The 19,902-nt window shown below is 47.2% G+C and overlaps 1 protein-coding gene across 3 annotated transcripts in view; it reads left to right on the top strand.

The window, feature by feature from the left end:
• Loxhd1 (lipoxygenase homology PLAT domains 1) overlaps positions 1–19,902 on the top strand; it is a 136,446-nt gene that overhangs the window by 56,284 nt on the left and 60,260 nt on the right. For 2 of the 3 annotated variants that reach the window (XM_075970804.1, XM_075970803.1), the window contains exons 15-21: positions 4,189–4,265; positions 5,972–6,168; positions 8,158–8,350; positions 10,273–10,433; positions 13,434–13,914; positions 14,379–14,533; positions 16,242–16,375. In XM_075970804.1, coding sequence (XP_075826919.1) covers positions 4,189–4,265; positions 5,972–6,168; positions 8,158–8,350; positions 10,273–10,433; positions 13,434–13,914; positions 14,379–14,533; positions 16,242–16,375 — 1,398 coding nt within the window. The remainder of the gene's footprint in view (positions 1–4,188; positions 4,266–5,971; positions 6,169–8,157; positions 8,351–10,272; positions 10,434–13,433; positions 13,915–14,378; positions 14,534–16,241; positions 16,376–19,902) is intronic. The other variant, XM_075970805.1, reaches the window with a different exon arrangement.

Raw genomic sequence — 19,902 nt, 5'->3', positions numbered from 1 at the left:
TCCTTTTCTTTTCTTTCTATTATTTTGAGACAAGGTTTCTCTGTTTAGCTCTGGATGTCCTGGAACTCACTCTGTAGACCAGGCTAGCCTTGAACTCACAGAGATCTGCCCGCCTCTGCCTCCCTGAGTGTTGAGATTAAAGGTGAGTGTTACCAACACCTGGCTGGATGTTTGTTGGAACAGTCTGACCACATTTCTTGCCTGGTTACACTATTTCAAGGTGTCTAACTTTGTTCACATTTCTTTGCCTCAAGAGCGAGGAAGTGTGTTTGCACCATTTTTCTGAAGCATTCTTTGCACAACCAGCAGCTCCTGGCGATTCCTCAAGTTTCCAATCGAGGCATTCTACAATGAGGAGCAATCTTAGTGCTTCATGAAACCCCAGTGGCTCTCATTCACCTGTATGAATGCCTGGTGGGGGGAGGACACTGCCAGAGTAACTTGGGGCATGAGCCCACACCCTGATTCATTCCTCACCTGAGCTGTGTGACTCTCATGGTAGGGAGGGCAAAATCGTTTTGAGCTATTTTAAATATGTGTGTGTGTGTGTGTGTGTGTGTGTGTGGTATGCACACTCCTGTGAGCTCCAGGGAAAGATTCATGAAGCTACCAGCATGCTGACATCCGTTTAGCAACACCTCATGGTAAAACTAGGTTAGAGTATTTGAAGCTGAAAGGAAATTGATTTTTAAAACTGTGTCTATTAATACATCCAAGTGTCTGGGTAGCAACAAAGCATGTGTCATGGTTTCCTTTCACCTCTTGGGAGGGGATGGGGTAGGTAGATGGAGGGGACATGGAGCAAACAGGTGGGATTTTCTGATGGCCGTGGCCTATCTGCTTCTATCCGTGGTCAGGCACATTCCAGCCATCTCTCCTGCAGCCTCTTGTAACTTCGGAGCCAGCACTGTCAGTGATCCTGCCAAGACAGAGAAAGGGAAAGTCCCAATGGCTCAATTTAAGAGACTGAAGCTAGTAGTCTGTAGTCCCCAAACCCTCTGTCACCAATGCCGAGGGTGACACCATGAATCTTCGTGTCTTGAAGCCTCTGCTTCACCTCTCCGGTGTTCTGAACCACAGCCCTAAAGCCTACATAAATGAACAGCGTTTTAGAGTTGGCTAATACAAACTGACAACATGATCCTCGGGGAGTGGGAGCCCTTGGGATCTGGGTATAAAATAAGTAAGAAGAGATGAGAAGAGCATGGTTTTGTCTCATTGGCCCTGGGAAGGGGTTCAGGAGCCCTGAGCCCTGTGTCAGAAGGGGCAGGGAGGAGGTGGTGCCTTGATTTCTTTATGGCTTCCTTTATAGGCTTGTGTTGCTTTGAATGTATTAATGACAAACTCAAGTCACCAACAATGCATAGGTGTAACACCAAGAAAAATAAAATGAAAAGCTTATGCTTGGTATAATTTAACCTAGAGAGAGCCCAGCTTGCATTCTTTACTTCTCCCTCCTGGGGTCTTCTGTGGTCCTTGTCTGCTGTGTGAGTTTGAATCTGCACCTGCCTGGATACGTGTGAACTTGTTCCTGTCTCTGTATCTTCATGTCCCTAGCAAAGGGCTTTGCTCTCTCTTTACCGAACAGCACAGAAAGTATCACATCAGGGAAGGGATGAGGGATATAGAGTTGAACAAGGATTAAGTCATTTATCCCAGCTGACTCAGATTACAAGCAAACACTATATCCAAATGCCACTTCCCATGTTTATGATGAATATTCATTTTATAAGGCAGCTCTCAGCCCATCTTCTGTTTTCAGCAAATAATTACTATAACATACTTACATATAAACTCACATATATTACTCTTGGGCCAGTGGCATGGAAGAGCCAATAATTTAAGATTACAGCTATGCATAGCTTGGGTTGTAAAATCTAATGGGAAATCCAAGGCAGTTAAGGTTGGTTGTTATATTTTTTCTTAAAGGTAAGTTAAGCAAACAGGCTGTACACAATAGTACCACAGTCTCAAGAGACCTCAGGGTGTATTGTCAGCCCTGCCTGTGAGGGCCAGCAAAAGTTCCAGTTTCCTAGAATGGAAGACATATTTCTTATTATAATATTGAATATTATATCATCACAGGCTTAGGAAGCTCTGCCCTCTCAGGGGCGTGAAGGAATGGGCTTTAAAGAGAAGCACCAAGCCATAAAGAGGGAGATATGTGGCCAAGACAAAAATGTCTTGGTCTCTGCGTTTCTCTAAGACAAAGCTCTTAAAGTTTTTCCTCTAGTGGTCCTTTTTGCACAAGAAATTTGTATATGATCTTGGGTGTCTAAGTCAATGATATAGCTATCCAAAGTTAACATTTATGAACAATAAATAGTAAAGAAATCTGTTATAAGATGACTCTTTGTTATACAAATAATTTTACCATTTATTAGAGACAAAAATAAAAAATTAATTAGTTATTTTAATTAATTATTTTTAATTAACTGACTATTTTGCTAATTAGGTGCCTATGTTTATTGATTTTACAGAAAAAAGTTAAATATCAGCTGAACATTTGATTCTGCAGGATGTAGAGTACCTTCATTATTTTTCAGAATTGACCGATATCTTGATTTTTATTTTTTTATTAAAAATACTTACTTTTCATCTTATATACCAACCCTAGTTCTTCATCTCTCTCCTTCTCCTGCCCCCCATTTCCCCTCTTCCCATCCCCCATCTACTCCTCAGAGGGGGTAAGGTCATCCTTGGGGAGTCTACAAAGTCTGGCATACCAACTTGAGGCAGGACCAAGTCCCTCCCCACCTCCGCTCCATATTGAATATCTTAAATTTCTAACTGTCAATGATGATAACTCTGCTTTGCATGAATAGATAGTAGAAAATGGCAGAAGGATGTTTAGGATCATTTCAGAAATTGTTGGAGATTCTATCTTAATCCCAAGGCAACATTTATTTGATAATCTTTTAAATCAAACTCAATCCAGAAATTCAAGCAATTATAAAAAACTAAATATTCTAACACAATAAAATACAGAGATATACTAGCTTGACATTTCCTGAAGAATGGTGGTAGGAAAATATTAAAGGTCTTTGAGTTCCATAATGATATTTTGTATTTCTACAAGAGCAGAAAAATTGTATGTACAATGTAAAAACATTGTAATTCATAACATAACAAACGAACAGTCTTGAATCAGGGCCAAAGAACATCGTGTTACATTAGTGTTACATGTGACGACACGTGCAGGAAAAAGCGTGCATGCTGCATGCGTTCTCAGAGCCAAGTGAAGTCACCCACAGCACAGGCAGGCATGGCCACCTGGGATTTACTTTGTTCCTCTAAGTAAGTTTGGATTGTTGTAAAGTAAAGAGACCAGAACCTCTTTATTGCTGCCTGAATTCCACAGTTCCCACATTCAGCTCCACGGCTCTCTCTAGCTCATGCTCCACAGTTTAAGAAGCCAGATCCTAGAGAACGGTGATTGGCCCTGGGTTACAAACTAGCCTGCCTATGGGGTATACACAACTCATGCTTGCGCAATAGGCTTGTTTCGTAGGCTTGGCGATATTCCCCATGTCTTCCTCTGGGGGACAGCCAACAGAGGGCTGGAGCCACTGCTCAGAGTGACATCTTGAGTCATAGTTATCAACTCTGAGCCCTGAAAACCATGGACTTGCCTTTTCCTGAGGTCAAATCTCATCCGTCTTTGAAGATTCCAATTCAACTTCCTCACCAGAGGCCCTTCCCCCTTCTGTAAACCCTTACAGCACTTCCTTTGTCGGGTCCCACCTCATCTAGCCCACCCATCTTCTTGATCATACTCTCGGCTACAGTAGCCTGAGCTGTGCTGTCCCAGTGTCCTCTCCTGTGCTCTGTCCTTGTTCATCCCATTAACCAGCAGCCCTGTCTCTCACTTGTTGCATTCTGTCTTCATGGGCCTTTCAGCAACTCTTGGGCTTCCATCCCAGGATATGCTTTTCCTTTGGGATGCTCTTCTCTCTTTTCCCGGCCAACATCATATCATCTTTCCAATCTCAGCCAGCAGTCAGCCTTCTCCAGAAAGTTTTCCTCTGGTCTGGGTTGGAATACTTTGCTAGGAGATCTCAAAGGCCCACTTTCTTTGGCTGAACTCAAAACTCTGGGCCTCCTGGTGACTCAGCATGGGGGCCGTGATGTTTGGGGTGTCTGCCTGTTCTACTCAAAGAACTAACACCCCACCCAATTTCTCTCAAGGTGGCTGGATAAGGATAAGGATGATGGACAGCTGGTCCGAGAGTTGCTACCCAGTGACAGCAATGCCACGCTCAAGAGTGAGTTATCCCAATGGCCAGGTGATGGGTGTTGCCTTTACTCAGTGAAACAGGACCTAGACCTTCAAAGATACACACCTTCTTCACTTTATTTCACGAAAGCAGCACAGGATGGTGGATAAAAATGGCATTGATGGAGGTCTGGAAACTTCTCATGTGTCTGTGCTTGAACGCCCAGTCCAAACCTGGTCTTGGTGTTAGGCGCTGAATATGGGTTAACAGAGTGATAAGAGCAATAAAACCAGCCAATGGCACCAATCCCAGGGACCCCTGCTTTGTGAGCAGAAATGCATTTGAAGGGCTTATTGAATAAGGACTTTTAAACTGCTGAGCATTGTCCTGGAGCCCTGGAGTATCCCTTACTAGTGATACATGCTCAGATGCTGCTGTCTGAGCATGTGCTTTGGATAATGTGTAAAAGAGATACACCTCCAGACACCCCCAGAGTCCAACAATGCAACATGTTTCCCGGGTGTCACTCAACTGAGCCCTGCCATAACCCCGAAAGGAGGCAGAGCTAACATTGTCCTTTTGTCAGATGGGGAAACCAAGGCCTGGAAGACGTAGATGCTAATACTTACCTTTTCTAAGGTCAGATCACTCATTTGAACCAGAATGTCTAGTGTAGCACCCAGCATCACAGAGCCTAAACACTGGGAAGGAGCTCAAGAGAAGTCACCCACGTATGTGATAAGGGGACACTCAGGCTTGCAGTTGCTGATGGAACTGGGATCAGTCCCCAGAACGTCTCTGCCTTAGATTGCTGTTCTTCCCACCCCAGCAGGCTCTCATTTCACCACGTAGACAGAGAACCCACCCTTCTGATCTTCTAGTTGGAGAAGAAAGCTTCTGCTTCCTGCTGCGTCTTTAAGCAGCAAAGTGATCTATTTCTCCCAGTGCCCATAGACGTCCCTGGTAGAGCTGAGCTGCCAGGTGGCAGCAGGTGGCCCCAGGCACGGGGCCTCGGCTTATTTTTCTCCAGACTATGTTCCAGGAGGAAAACCCTGAAGGAGCAATGAGTGACAGGCCTTGAACTCTCTCTCCTTTGCCTAAGACACACACCGTGGGTCCTGCCTGGATGACTAAAGCTTGGCTGCTGTTCTCCCACAACTTATCCCACCCTCTGGTGTTCTTTATCCCTGCACACAGGCTGGTGCAGAGATTTCTGGGAGATAAAATGGGATAGCGTTGCAAGATATCCTATTAGGGGAGGGAGCAGCCTTAAATACACACCAAGAATTTGCTCCTGGATAGTGACTTTATTGTCGCCATCTCATGGCAGGCACCTGACCTTCTGAGCTCTACATCCCTTGCCTGTAAGGTTGGGAGGAGAGTACTTAGCGATAATAGCATAGAATGTGTGCCCAGCGTTGTAAGTACTGAAATGTTCTCGTGCCTTCGCCCATCAGAAGCTGGATAGGGGATTTCTGGGGATGCTTTGAGTCTCTGGAGTGTGGGTGTTTCACCTCAGCACCTTCACCTCTTACAGAACAGGAAGAGGCAGTGCCCTGGTTGTATAGATGAGGGGGCTCCACAGAGATGGAGGGAGCCCCTGCTACCAGTGTAGGGTCGGGACTCCAGGCTCCAGTGTCCTGACTCCTAGCCTGGGTCTTCCCTGGCTGAAGGTTGTCCCTTCTTTCCAACACCTTGCTCCTTGTTGTACAACCGGCGCTAACTTCCTGTCTCTCTCTGCTTGGCATGCTTAGATTTCCGCTATCACATCAGTGTGAAGACCGGGAACGTCTCCGGGGCCAGCACAGATTCTAAGGTGTACATCAAGCTCTATGGGGAGAAATCTGACACCATCAAGCAAGTTCTGCTTGTCTCTGACAACAACCTCAAAGACTACTTTGAACGTGGCCGAGTGGATGAGTTCACACTGGAGACCTTGAACATTGGGACTGTAAGTATCTGTCCCAGAATCAGGTGACATTGTCTCACCACGTTCCTACAATGGCCCACACGTGTCCACAGTCACGTTCACGTCTGCACTGATGTGCACATGGGTGAGCCCATTTTGAAGGAAAAGAACTGCCCACTTAGAGGTTACTAGTGAGGCATTTAGTTTCTCCCGGGGCCAGAGCAGCTGCAGATAAATAAGCAATTATGCTTTTAGAACATCTTTGAGACTGTAATACACATTTTAGTAACTTTACCCCCAACATGTGTTCCAGGATTATAGACAGAGCATGGGTGCTGGAGAAGAGGACACTGGATTCGGGGAGGGAAAAGAGAGAAAGGAGAACCAAAGGGAAGGGATGACAATGTTTCCCAATTCCAGACTTGAGTGTGCTTCTCCAAGTGTCCCATGATGAGCCCTGGGGTGGGGCAGGTCCTTTGCAACCTCGTCAGTCTGCACTCTAGGGAAGGATCTTGGGGCAGTCATTTACCCCTTGGGGTTAATGAACTTCTTACATATTTACATCTTAAATCAAATCAATAATTGTGAAATGACAATTTGGTTCCCTTTCCTGAAGGATTTTTGAGTGTCTGATGGGAGTGGGGAGGGGATTGACAGTAGAAAGCCACAGAGACTTCTCATGTTGTTGAAACTCCCTCAGTGAATCGTGTGGCCAAGAGCTTGGGAGCCCACCGTTTCCACTGACTCGACATGTGCAAGTTGTTTAACCTTGTCTTCATCAGTTTTCTCATTCCCAATCATGGAGATGCCATGGGGATTATTATTAGTATTGACTATGTAAAGAATACCCACATGCTTATAGTCAGGGCTCAGTATATACTGCTCAACAATTGCTGCACCTCCCGTCCAAAGGGATGTAGAAGTGAGTGCCAGTCCTTGTCTTCTGGGAGCTTCCAGTCATGTCTGACAACAGACAACTGCCCTGTCGTAACTCTTCTTTATTCTCTCGCTGGAACTGCAGCAGTCCCAGCAGCACAGAGAAACACTGGCACGCTCCTCTGCCTAGTCAGGCATTCGGAGTGCTCCCAGGCTTTATAAACTGAGCTGGTTTTTTCCTAGCATTCTCAGGGGCCCGTGCTCCATAGACTAAACTGTGGCAGCCGTGACAGCATTTCATCGACAGCTGCAAAGGGGCCCTTAGTATGTGTGAAAGCAAAAGCCAGGGCTTGGGTGGGTGATGTTCTAAATGTGGACTTTGGGCACCAGGCATAGGTAGTGTTACCCTCCACCCCAAACCGTTACAGAGAAAAAGTCAGGGCTAGAAGGGTCCTTGGAGGCCATCTGCTAATCCCACCGAATGTGTAAATTATCCCATACACAGCATTCCCGCAACAATGAGAACTGTTAAACCCCGAGAAACCAAAGCACCTAAGGATGAGGATGGGGCCATCTGAGCTCTCAGGCCCTTACCTACAAGCAAAGATGTGGCCGTATCAAATTAGCAAAGCAAGTGACTATAGACAGTTAATGGACAGAGAACCATGGTCCTTGGGTCCCAGAGTAAGAGGCGGGTTAGATACAGAACCACCACACCATGTCGGGAGAGGTTGTGGCAGATTCTGTCACCCTACAGGAAGGAAATGACAAGGAAGCAGTGCAGAAATGCACATGATACTGCAATGCTTCAAATCAAACTGAAGTAAAGCAGCAGCAGCTCTTAGACATGCCGAGCAGTTCAGTGCTCCTGTGGCCGTAGTCTCATTTTGAAGGACCTAACAGATTCCACAGTTCTTGCCAGCGCTACACCCTACTTGCTGCTCACAGCAGACCTTGAAATTGAGTTTGGCTGAGGAGGAGAGGGGTGGAGCCTCTGGGCAGGAAAGGATCACCAGGACAGGCCGGGTCAGAGCCTCTCCCAAGGCACCGGGAGGTCCCAGTTGGGGAAGAGATTGGAAGAGAGCTGGAGGCGGAGGCTTGCTTGAATATTCCTGCACACTGCTGTTCACACACCCTTCTGGAGTTTCCTTCCAGATCAACAGGCTGGTGATCGGGCACGACAGCACAGGCATGCATGCAGGCTGGTTCCTGGGCAGCGTCCAGATCCGTGTGCCCCGCCAAGGCAAGCAGTACACCTTCCCTGCCAATCGCTGGCTGGATAAGAACCAGGCAGATGGGCGTCTGGAGGTGGAGCTTTACCCCAGCGAGGTCGTGGAGATTCAGAAATGTATGGAAGAGCCTGTATGGGCCCTTGGCATCTCAGCATTCCCTGGTCCAATGGGGGAGGAGGAATAATGGAATCAGAGGAAGGAGGGGCCAAAGGAAGGAAGACAGGCCACTTTGTGACTGCGTCTTATCTCCTTGTGGTGTGGAAGAGAGACACAGGGGTGGGAGTGAAAGTGGGGGGTTCCTGTTGCCTCTAGTACTGTGGGTCTGGAAGGAAACAAGGGCTCATTTCACAGATGGCAAAAATGAGGATCTTGGAGAAATATAGAAAAAAGGGGGGAAATGTATATTCTCAACCCTGTGGCAAAATTTATGGCATAGCCTACATCTCTCTTTAGGAAAACTAGCTGAGGAGGTCGGACTTTTCATTTTAGATGTATATTGAGGTTTCTCCAGCCAGTCCTACCTTGGTCTTTGTGAAGGTCGCTGTTAACAAAACAGACCAAAGTCATATACTTGTGAGGGAGTGAGTAGATTGCCTTATAGGGAAGCGAGAACTCTAGGCTGGATGGAGCGGGGGTCAGAGGGGAGGGTGAGCAGACAGGCTTGGTGAGCAGCTTCTTCTGAGAAGCTAAAGGCCAGGATGGCCCTGGCCCTGTCTTCCAAGGACCATTATGTGAGCCCTCACTCCTTCAACAGAACGAAATGGGCTTGCTGAGCAACCAGGGCCAGCTGGGCTAGGGTCCTCAGCACTTACTGAGGAGAGAGGTGTGGTGTGCGCATCTGCAGTCTCAGTGCCGTGTGGGTCAGAGAGAGAAGAGATGAGTGGACCCTGGAGCTCACTGGCCAGAGAGTCAAGGCTAAGTTGATAAGCTCAAATTTCTGTGAAAGGCTTAGTCTCAAAAAATGAAGGTGGAGAGAGATAGAGGATGACACTACACACACACACACACACACACACACACACACACACACACACACACACACACACCTAACTTTACCTAAAAAGAAATCCCGATATTCTTTTCCACCAAGTCTTAAAGCACTCACATCCACGGACTCATGGTGCCACGGTTCCTTAGGAAGACACATCTACTCTGCAGTGCCTGCTACTGTTACCTACCAATAACACGTTTCCGCCACCCTCTAATACCTTGATAAATATCATTTCAAAACATGCACAGCTTTTTCTGTGCAGGACCACGTGTTGATGTATTCTGAAAGGCACTTATATTTAAATGAGCGCTGTCATCCCAACCTCTTGTCTTTCCTGAAATGAAGGAAAATAAATGCAGCTTTTGCTTCTTCCTGCCCTGTGGTATCTGCCTAGTATCAGTAGCTTTATAATTTAATTTAATTTTTGTTGCTACAATGTAGTATTACAATAGTATGGTAGCAGTACTCTATAGTATTATAGACTACATAATGTGGGATGAACCCAAACTAGTTGGTTTACAGCTCTGTACCCTGGAAGCTCAGTACTAATGTGCTGGCATGGGTGAGAGTCTTCTTGATGCCTCTGTCACAGCAGATAGGGACAGAGAAAGAAGGGGCACACTCAATCTCAGCCAGAAGGCCTGATCGCTTCTTAAGCTTCTACATCTCATAATCACAACCAGATTTCAGTGTGAGTCTTAGCGGGAGCAAGCATTCAAACTACAGCAGGCAGGCAGATAATAGAGAGTGCCAGCCATTGCGGGGTCCCCCTCGCTCCTGGCCTCCAAGGACAATGTGCCGCAGTGGATGAGATGATGTAACAGACGATTGTATAGGTTTGCCCTTTTCACAACCTGCTCAATTCTTCTAAGCCTAAACTTGTCCATCTGCAAAATGCTGGCTCTTCATACCAGGGAGGTTGCACAAGACGATGCCCGTGAAGGACCAGACACGCGGGATGGGCTTGGGAAGCGCAGGTGGGAAGGGCTGGGGAAATGTTTGCTCCTCTTACTAAATACTCCATTTCTCCCATATGTGTCCACCTAGTGGTGCACTATGAGATTGAGGTCTGGACGGGGGATGTAGGCGGCGCAGGCACCACTTCCCGAGTCTATGTGCAGATCTATGGCGAAGAAGGCAAGACCGAAGTACTCTTCCTCTCCAGCCGCTCCAAAGTTTTTGATCGAGCATCCAAGGACACATTCCAGGTGTGTGAGTGTGAGGCCGTGGGGGTGCCAACAGAGACTGGCAGTCGCTGTGGCAGTGCCCTGAGTACACCCACTGGAGAACAGGCTGCCTCCCTCCAGATGAATGGAAGGTGTTACCTGGAGGACAGGTTGAACAAAAATTCCCTTGGGTTCCTGGGGGACTTCTGGAAGCAATGAGCTGAGTGTAGAGGCTTGAACTGGGAAGGAGAAAATGTGGGTACGCATCCATGGTCCACCTCGTGCCCATGAATGGTAACTTGTTTCTTGGACCTGAGTTTGGGGTCCTTCCTGGTCTTGTACTTGTGTTACTTGGTGATCTTTGAGGAAAAGTACTACCTCATCCACACCCCCAAAGCACTCCAGCCTTTGGGAGTGGGTGTGTTCTCGGAGATAGTTTTCTCATGGAAGTTCAATCAGGGATTCCTGATACATTGCCTGCAGTGGCTAGTTCTCATTTCACCAATGATGGCACCAGGACTGGGTTTCTCTGCCTACTGCCTGTCTATGGCTCTGACTCTGAGCTTCTCCCAGGCTGGTGACAAGTCTGTCTTTCTCAGGCAGTCTCCTGGGAGGTGGCAGAGTTTACTAATGAGTTTTTAATGTCCTTGAGCTTCTTCTCTCCACATTGCAAGTTTTTGACTAGAAGGAGAAAATGATGTCAATGTGAGCACATTGTTGGTAACAGGGAGGATGCAGAGGCCACTGGGTATTTTATGCTGGATATGAAAGCATTTGTGTGTGTATGTGTGTATGTGTACAAGCACATGCATGTGCATCTGCAGACATGTGTGCAGAGGAAGCACGCTCATGCTGGGTGTTCCATGGTTGACCTCGACCTCAAACACCTTGGTCTTCTTCAATGGAGAGCTTTCTCCAATGCCCAGGAAAGGTCCTGAGTTGGGGACAGCCAGGGTCACGAATGTCTGGAACATTACAGGTATAGGCCCTTCATGGGTGTAACAGGATGAGTGGGCTGCTTGTCATCCTGGCCGCCCAGCTAGCTTATACCTGAAATAATCACACAGAAACTGTATTCATTTAAACACTGCCTGGCCCATTAGCTCTAGCTTCTTATTGGCTAACTCTTACATTTTAATTTAACCCATTTCTGTTAATCTGTGTATTGCCACGTGACTGTGGCTTACCGGCAAGATTCTAACCAGCGTCCATCTCAGGCAGGAGATCCATGGTGTCTGCCACTCTGCCCTCCTTCCCAGCATTCAGTTCTGTCTACCTAAGTTCTGTCCTATCAACTAGGCCAAGGCAGTTTCTTTATTCATTATCCAATGAAAGCAAAACACAAACAGAAGGAACTCCTACACCGCATGGGCTCATATGTCCTCCTACACTGCTGACAAGCCCAAGCCTACATATTTGGCCTGTTGGGACCTCCTTGGCTTCCTCGTCAGTATCACCAGTTTGTCATTACTGCCTGGTTGGCTTCACAGTCCCCATGGCAGTGAAAAGAGCCAGGGTCAGATACACAGTCAGAAATGTAACTGAGCCACTGGATTACAGTTCCTATCCCCTGAATAACAAAGGAGAAATTTTGCTTTACCTAGGCCCTAGTCACCATATTGCTTGATGATTTCCTGACAAAGCTGGGTTATCTCCAGTGTGGTTTCCTGAATCTGAAGTCTGGGGAGCTGTGTTCTCATCTGGGTCTGGCATTAAAGTGCATGACTCTGACAGCCTTGGGCCTCAGATCGCTGGCGCTCAAATGGGGTAACTGGTGGGACTAGACTTTGAAAAGAGTTGAGCGTGAAGATGGACTCGCTCTAAAGGCGCTCAGGAGAGCCAAACACACTTAGTGTTGTGCTCCCCTCAAAATCTGATCCCCAGTTCCCTCTTCCTGAGACCGTGGAACTCATGACAGAGTGAAATGGATCTGAGGCTGAGGGTGAGACACTGTGCCCTCGGCCCATGGGAAGAGACTTCAAAGGGTGGTCTTTGTCCCTAAAAGGAACCCGAGGCCCAAGGCTTGTATTAATCTCTTTTTTCATTACTGTGACAAAATACTGGAAAAAATCAGCGTGAGGACATGAGCGTTTGTTTCAGTTTATGGTTGAGGATGATGGGGTCCATCGTGATAAGGAAGGCATGGTGAGGGTTGAGGCAGCCGGTCACATCACATCTAAAGTGACAAAGTAGAGCTCGCAGGAATGTGGCTGAGCTCTAAGACTGTGAGGTCCATTCCTAGTGACTCAGTCCCTTCAACAGGGCCTCTGAAGGGTTCACAACTTTTAAAACAGTGCCACCCTCCGGAGACTGGGTGTTCAGAGGCAGGAGCCTGTGGGGGTTGTTTTATATTCAAACCACAGCACAGCTCTGGAGCACCTCCATGGCAGGAGGACCAGGGATAACTCCATTCTGGGCCCCATTTGAGCTCAAGGGTCTGGTAAGGCAGGGTTGTGCTACTGGGAAGGTTGGAAACCTTGGAGAAAATGTTTGAGGATTTTGTTTATTTGATATGTTACAAAAGAGAAACATGTTTCTTTGTTTATTGCTAAATGTATCTTCCTAATAGTAACCACATGAAGGCTCTGTCTGTGATTTTTTGTTTGTTAGGTTGTTTTGTTTTTCCAAGCAGGGTTTCTCTGTGTAGCCCTGGCTCTCCTAAATTCATTCTGAAGACCAGGCTGGCCTCCAACTCACAGAACTCTCCTGCCTCTGCCTCCTGGGTGCTGGGATTAAAGGCGTGCGCCACAGCCTCCAGGCTCTGTCTGTGTGTGTTTAGGGTAATACGGAGGCCCAGGATTTGGAATAGGTTGGAGTTGGAGGTGAGAAGGGACTGACAGAAGGTCTAGCCTTGTGAGGGAGTTGTATAAACGAAGACACAGAAGGAAGAGTAGGGACGAAAGAACAGGGAGATTAATGCCACAACCTGGGGAAGGGCCAGGCACAGTGGGGGCCCAGACCTCTCTGCAGGGCAGCTCAGCACTGGGGGAGGCTGGGAGGATGGCAGGGGCCTTGCCAGCCACCGCCCTGCACTTTGCACAGCTGGAAGCGGCAGATGTGGGTGAAATCTACAAGATCCGACTGGGACACACCGGCGAGGGCTTTGGGCCCAGCTGGTTCGTGGACACCGTGTGGCTGAGGCACTTGGTGGTGCAGGAGGCAAACCTGACACCCGAGGAGGAGGCCCGGAAGAAGAAGGAGAAGGACAAGCTGCGGCAGTTGCTGAAGAAGGAAAGGCTGAAGGCCAAGCTGCAGAGAAAGAAGAAGAAGAAGAGGAAGAAAGGAAGTGATGAGGAGGATGAGGGTGACGAGGAAGAAGAGTCCTCTTCAGAAGAGTCCTCGTCAGAAGAGGAGGAAGAAGAAGAGACAGAGGAGGAGGAGGAGGAAGAGGAGGAATTTGGGCCCGGGATGCAGGAGGTGATCGAACAGTACAAGTTCGAAGTCAACCGCTGGCTGGCCCGGGGCAAGGAAGACAATGAACTTGTCGTGGAATTGGTCCCAGCTGGTCGGTCTGGTCCTGAGCGTAAGCCTGAAAAAAAAAAGTTGGGGGGGGATATTTCTCCTAAAGGGACCAGGGAGGGGGCAGGGTGACTCAGTATCCCTCAGGTAGAGACTAAGTAGGTGGAATCCCACTGTGGTCCATAAATACCTCTCCTGACTTGCACTTGGAAAGTGACCATTGACCAGCCTGTTTGGAGCTAAACACTACCCTTGACCTGTCCCTTCAAGGGGAAACACTGGCTTTGGGAGGGACTCGTCACACATCTTGATAGAGCTGAATATGGGGGAAAAGTAGGAAGGTTGCTGAGGCCCAATGGCTGTGGATTTCATGGCAAATGCAAGCATTGGGTGGGAGGAGAGTAAGCTTGTATAGCCATAGCAGTGGGACTTTCCTGCTTCCAGGGTCTGCCTGGATCCAAGGGCCTGGGACACTGCTCTATCTTGTGACCCCGGTGTTCTCAACGCTGCATTTTTCTGTGTCTCCAGCCAACACCTACGAGGTCCAGGTGATCACAGGGAATGTGCCCAAGGCTGGCACTGATGCCAACGTCTACCTGACCATCTACGGAGAGGAATATGGGGACACAGGGGAGCGGCCTCTGAAGAAATCAGACAAGTCCAACAAATTCGAGCAGGGCCAGGTAGAGTGAGAACTTTCTGGCCCCTGGGTGGGTGAGAGCCAGATATGGAACAGTTTTTGCCCACAGCAACCTCAGCCAGTATCTTTTTCGCTGTGTGTCTCGCAGGGTGTTGTATTCAGCCCAACGAGGCCTGGATGCAGCTACCCTTCTATAGGCAGCAGTATTTTGTGGAGAGTTGTGAAAAGGCTAGAGGCAGATCCCCGCAAAAGAATCCCATAGGCTAGTCGGTCTTCAGGGTCAGTCAGAGAATACTGTATTCAGAAACTAAGTGAACCGAGTTTAAAAGCTAGATGTGTTTCTATCTTTTGTGTATGGGTCACTTGCATGTATGTCTGTCTGCCGTGTGTATTCGGTGCCCACAGAGGTTAGAAGCGTGCATAAGATCCCCTGGGACTGGAGTTATAGGCAGCTGTAAATGATCATGTGGGTGCTGGGAATCAGATCTTAGTCTTCTAGAAGAGGGACAAATGCTCTTAACTGCGGAGCCATTTCTCCAGCCCTTGAGTTTGAGGCCAGTCTCTACTATATAGTGAGACTCTGTCTCACAAGACAAAGAGGTGACACTCTGGGAGGCTCGATGGACAGGAATGAAGTGTGGTGGAACTGTGTGACAGGGGCAGAGGGATTTCTGCCGTGACCTTGAAAGAGTGGTCACAAAGCCTAACGCTTCTTTGGAGGAAGGGAAGCCATGAATGACGTGCGTGCACCTCACTCTTCCAGGAACAAGGGAAAGACATGGAAATGAGAGCTGAAGAAAGCTGCTCTCTTGTCCTTCAAGATTTTACAAACTTGCCTGTCCCTCCCTCCTGTCTTCCTCCTGTTCTTGACCCTCCCTCCGGACCAGGTTCTCTTGTCAACACAGGAAGGGACAATAAATAAGATCTGCTGAAGTACTTTCCAGCTCATGCCACGAGCTATTTCCTTTCCACCCATGTTTTCTTTCAGCATCCCTCCCGTGATTCAGTACTGCGTTTTGTTTCTGCATCTCGGTGCCTTATCTTGGAAAGTTATCTCCATTGTATTTCTGGATTGGAGCATTCCTGTAGAGGACAGACTGGGAGAGTTGTTGCAGTCGGTATTAATACTGGTTGCATGTGGATAATAGCACAGCCATGTGACATTTCAGCAGATAAGGATGGCGGGTGTGATGTGGTCCCCTAAGAGTGTACCACCTAGTGGTATTGACCCATCTCAAATTGTGTAAACACACAGTATGCTGTTTGTTAGTGAACTTACCTAGCAATGTGTTTCTCAGAATATTATCTCTATTCTCAAGTACCCATGACTGTATTGTGATGAAATTAACACAAGTTTGATCACTGCATGATGGTAAATGAGAATGCCCTTGTTAATAGGGACCCGCATTGAAATATTTAGGGATCAAGGATCCTAGTATCTACCACCTACTATAAACTGTTCCAGAAAAAAAAACATACAAAGAACATAAAAGAGAGACAAAATGGAGTAATCCAACTAATGTTGCATATAGGGATAACATCTAAGAGAAGGTAGGCCACAGTTATATCTATTTTTGCAAGGTTTCTGAAGGTTTGAAATCTTTTTCAAAATAAAGGGGATTTTAAAGATGTATCCAGAAAACCCCATCCACTTACTGGCTCTCCATTTTATCTAGATCTGAAGGCAGCATGGGGTGGGTGTGGGAGCAGACATATGTTGCTCCTCTGAGTCACGCTTTCTCTATATCTAGACAGATACCTTTACCATCTACGCCATTGACCTGGGGTCTCTGACCAAGATTCGGATTCGCCATGACAACACAGGCAACAGGCCAGGCTGGTTCCTGGACAGGGTAGACATCACTGACATGAATAATGAGATCACGTGAGTGGGACTTGAGGGGAGGGAGAAGAGATTATGCCTGGCACTAAACTGGTCCTGGAGAGAGGACCAGAAACTGGAACGTGATGTTTGAGGGTGAGGGTTGGTTGGCTAAGGCCAGGATGACAGTAAGGAATCAGGGTGAGCATTGCCTCTCTTCTCTCCCTCCCAGAAGTTCTAGTTCTGTCAGATAACAGCCCTGTAGAACACCCCTTCAGCAGTTCACCCCCAACTCTCCACGGAGAAATAAACTTACAGCACCTGGTTTTAGTGCTCCAGGGGCCAGAGATCAGCAACATTTTCTAAAAGGGCCATATAGAAAACACTTTCAGTTTTCCACAGCATTTGATCTCTTTAAAAGACTCTCTACTGGGAAAGTAAAACCTGAGCTTAAGCGAGCATGCTGGTATGCAGGTTAAACCCCTGCATTTAGGAGACAGAGGCAGACAGATCTCTATGAGTTCAAGGCCAGCTTGGTCTACATAGCAAGGTGTAGGCCAGTCAGAGCTACATAGTAAGACCCTGTCTCTAAACAACAACCTTAAATGACGCTGAAATGGGGAATGGGGCTGTGTGCCAATCTGTGGACACTGAAATTTGAATTTCATGCCCCAAAGTGTTATTGTTCTTTCAACCTTTTCTTCTCAACAAGATGCAAAATCCGTGGTTAGTTTGATGTATGTAATGGTTTGTGAGCTGGATTGGTACCTGTTGGAGACTCATAGCCAGTCTCTGATCTAGGCTGGGAAGGAGGTGTTTCCATAGATGGAGGAGCCCATGTACCCTGGAAGGTTGAGCCCTAGCCCCATGCCTTAGTTTGGTTTTTTTTTCTTTTTGCTGTGAAGAGACACTATGACCACAGCAACTCTTATAAAGAAAACATTTAATCAGGGTGGCTCACTTACAGGTTTTTTTTTTTGAGGTTCAGTCCATTATCATCATGACAGGGAGCATGGTGTGCAGGCAGGCATAGTGTTGGAGCTGAGAGTCCTACATCTTGCAATCAACAGAAAGTAGACTGTCACATTGATAGAAGATTAAGAAAAGAGACCTCAAAGCCCACAGTGGCACATTTCCTCCAATAGGTCTACACCTCCTAATAGGGACACTCCCCTTGGGGACAACTTTCTTTCAAACCACCACATTCCACTCCGTGGTCTCCAAAAGCTTATAGCCAAACTGCATTCAGTCCAACTTCAGAAGTCCCCACAGTCTACAACAGTCTCAAACTTGTTTCAAAGCCCAAAGTCTCTGCTGAGATGCATGGCAATCTCTTAACTGTAATCCCCTGTAAAAATTAAAATCAAAAACAGATCACATACTTGCAACACATGGTACAGAGCATATATTACCATTCCAAAACTCGAGGAAAGGAGCATAGAAATGCTAGATCAAAGAAGAGCAAAAACCAACTGGGAAAACGCCAAACTCTTCATCTCCATGTCTGATGTCAAAACACTCTTCGGAGCTCCAACTCCATTCAGGTTTGACTGCAGGAAACTTCTCTCTCTTGGGCCAGTTCCACTCCCTGTTAGCAGCTCTCCTTGGCAGGAATCCCACGACTCTGGCATCTCTAACATCTTGGGGTCTTGAAGGCAATTCGGGCTTCAACTTCACAGCTTCACACAATGACCTCTCTCCTAGGCCTCCGTTCAGGGACACCCTGACATGTACCTAGCCTCAGTGACTTTATTATGTAACTCCTTTCTTCTCACCTTAACTCTAAAACCAGAACCGTGTGGCCAAAGATGCCAAGTTCTGCTGCTTATTGGGGCTGGAACATGATTCTCACTCAATTACATCTTCACCAGCTTTACGCCTTTCACTGCCTAAGCTTGGCTGTTCTCGAACTTGCCGTGTAGACCAGCCTAATCTCAGACTCAGAGATCCACCAGCCTCTGCCTTTCAGTGCTGTGCTGTGTTCCTACCACTAGGTCACACTGCCTATTAGATGAGGGGATCCAGGGTGATCGAACTGGCAGAGGGCTCTTCCACGGGGAGTTCAGTGACGGCAGAGGAAAGCATGCTGGCTCTGGAATGGCATCAGGACTGCCGAGGGTCTGACACTATGGGAAATTTAGTAAGCCCTTAATAAATTAATATTTGTTGGATAAATTTCTTGGCCTATAGCCTGCTGTGTCCTGAACCTTGTCCTTCTTTTGGGCCAACTTCCATACAAAACAGGAGGTAACGAGACTCACCCTACCTGGTCGTTTCAAGGATACCCGATGCATACCTCACAGATAGCTCAGTGTTCTCATTGCCAAAACAATTTTGGTAACCATAGGATCCTGACCTGCGTGGATCCGCTGCCAAACTCATGCTAGGTTACCCAGCACCTGTCACTGCTTCGTTATGGCTGTCATTTCCTCCTCTAAGAAGCTGGCTTTTTGGCACTGCCCTGCTTACTTCCCAAGGTGCCCCAGCAAGTCAAAGGCTTTCAGCTCAGAAAGGACAGGGAAAGCTGAGAGACAGGCTGGAGGGAGACTGCGCTCAGCTTCCCCTCCGGCTAAGGCAGGGTTGGTTACTCAGTTCTGTTGATTTGACACATCTGGTCCAGCCCAACAATTTAAAAATTATTGTAGCTTTGTAATCTATTTGAATGTCTGTCAGCACTTGTCCTCTTTCATTACCCTCTAAGAATATCAGCTATTCTTACCTTTTCCAAATCAAGACATTAAGTGATTTGGAAAAAGATAAAAAGCTCCTCTTGGAAGTTTGACTGTTCTGCCATTAAATGAATATGTGGAGAATTGTATATTTAGAAATTAAAGTGCCACCCCCCCAGGTACATTTCCTCTCCTGTCCAACTGTTGTTTTGTGCATCTCAGGAATTTGCAAGAACTTTTTACTCTGCACAGTTAGGGGTTCTGGTTACATCGGTGTCCAGGCAGAGTGTGTTCCTATTCTTGCGAAAGGAAGGTTCCTCGCTGGTTTTTGCATCCTTCCTCATTTCTCCATCCTGCCCCATGTTTTTCTGTGCACGTGTCGCTGGTTTGTTCTTCATTAGTAAGAAATCATCTTTAGTGAGGGTCTGTAATGAGCTGTCTTCAACAGCCCTCACAATGACAACGAGCACAGCTTAATCTTGGAGGAAAAGAGACATTCTCACAAGATAAGGACAGTGTCAGTGTTCTCAACCCCCTGACCAATCTCACTCATGAGCATTGATGCAAAAATACTCAATAAGATACTGACAAATCAAATGCAAGAGCACATCAGAAAAATCATCCACCATGATCAAGTAGGCTTCATCCCAGAGATGCAGGGATAGTTCAGCACAGTGACTCACTCTTGCCCTCCCGGTCCATCTTCCTTGGCCATCCAAGTGTTGGGCTGACGTCACACCCTCTGATCTTCTTCTCTAACATTTGGAGTTGCTGAGGACACAGACAAGAGGAGACACTCTCCAGGATACCGCCCACCCTAGAGCTGAGTTAGTTCCTAAATGACCCTTTCACATCAGGGCAAGGAGAAAGGGAACAGATGGAGAGCAATGGCCCCCAGCTTATAGAGGGGCTGCATGCTCA

This window comes from Microtus pennsylvanicus, chromosome 4, assembly GCF_037038515.1.
Source record: "Microtus pennsylvanicus isolate mMicPen1 chromosome 4, mMicPen1.hap1, whole genome shotgun sequence".
NCBI classification, from domain to species: domain Eukaryota; kingdom Metazoa; phylum Chordata; class Mammalia; order Rodentia; family Cricetidae; genus Microtus; species Microtus pennsylvanicus.
The sequence above is the reverse complement of the archived record's forward strand: the minus strand, read 5'-3'. Positions and strand labels throughout refer to the sequence as shown.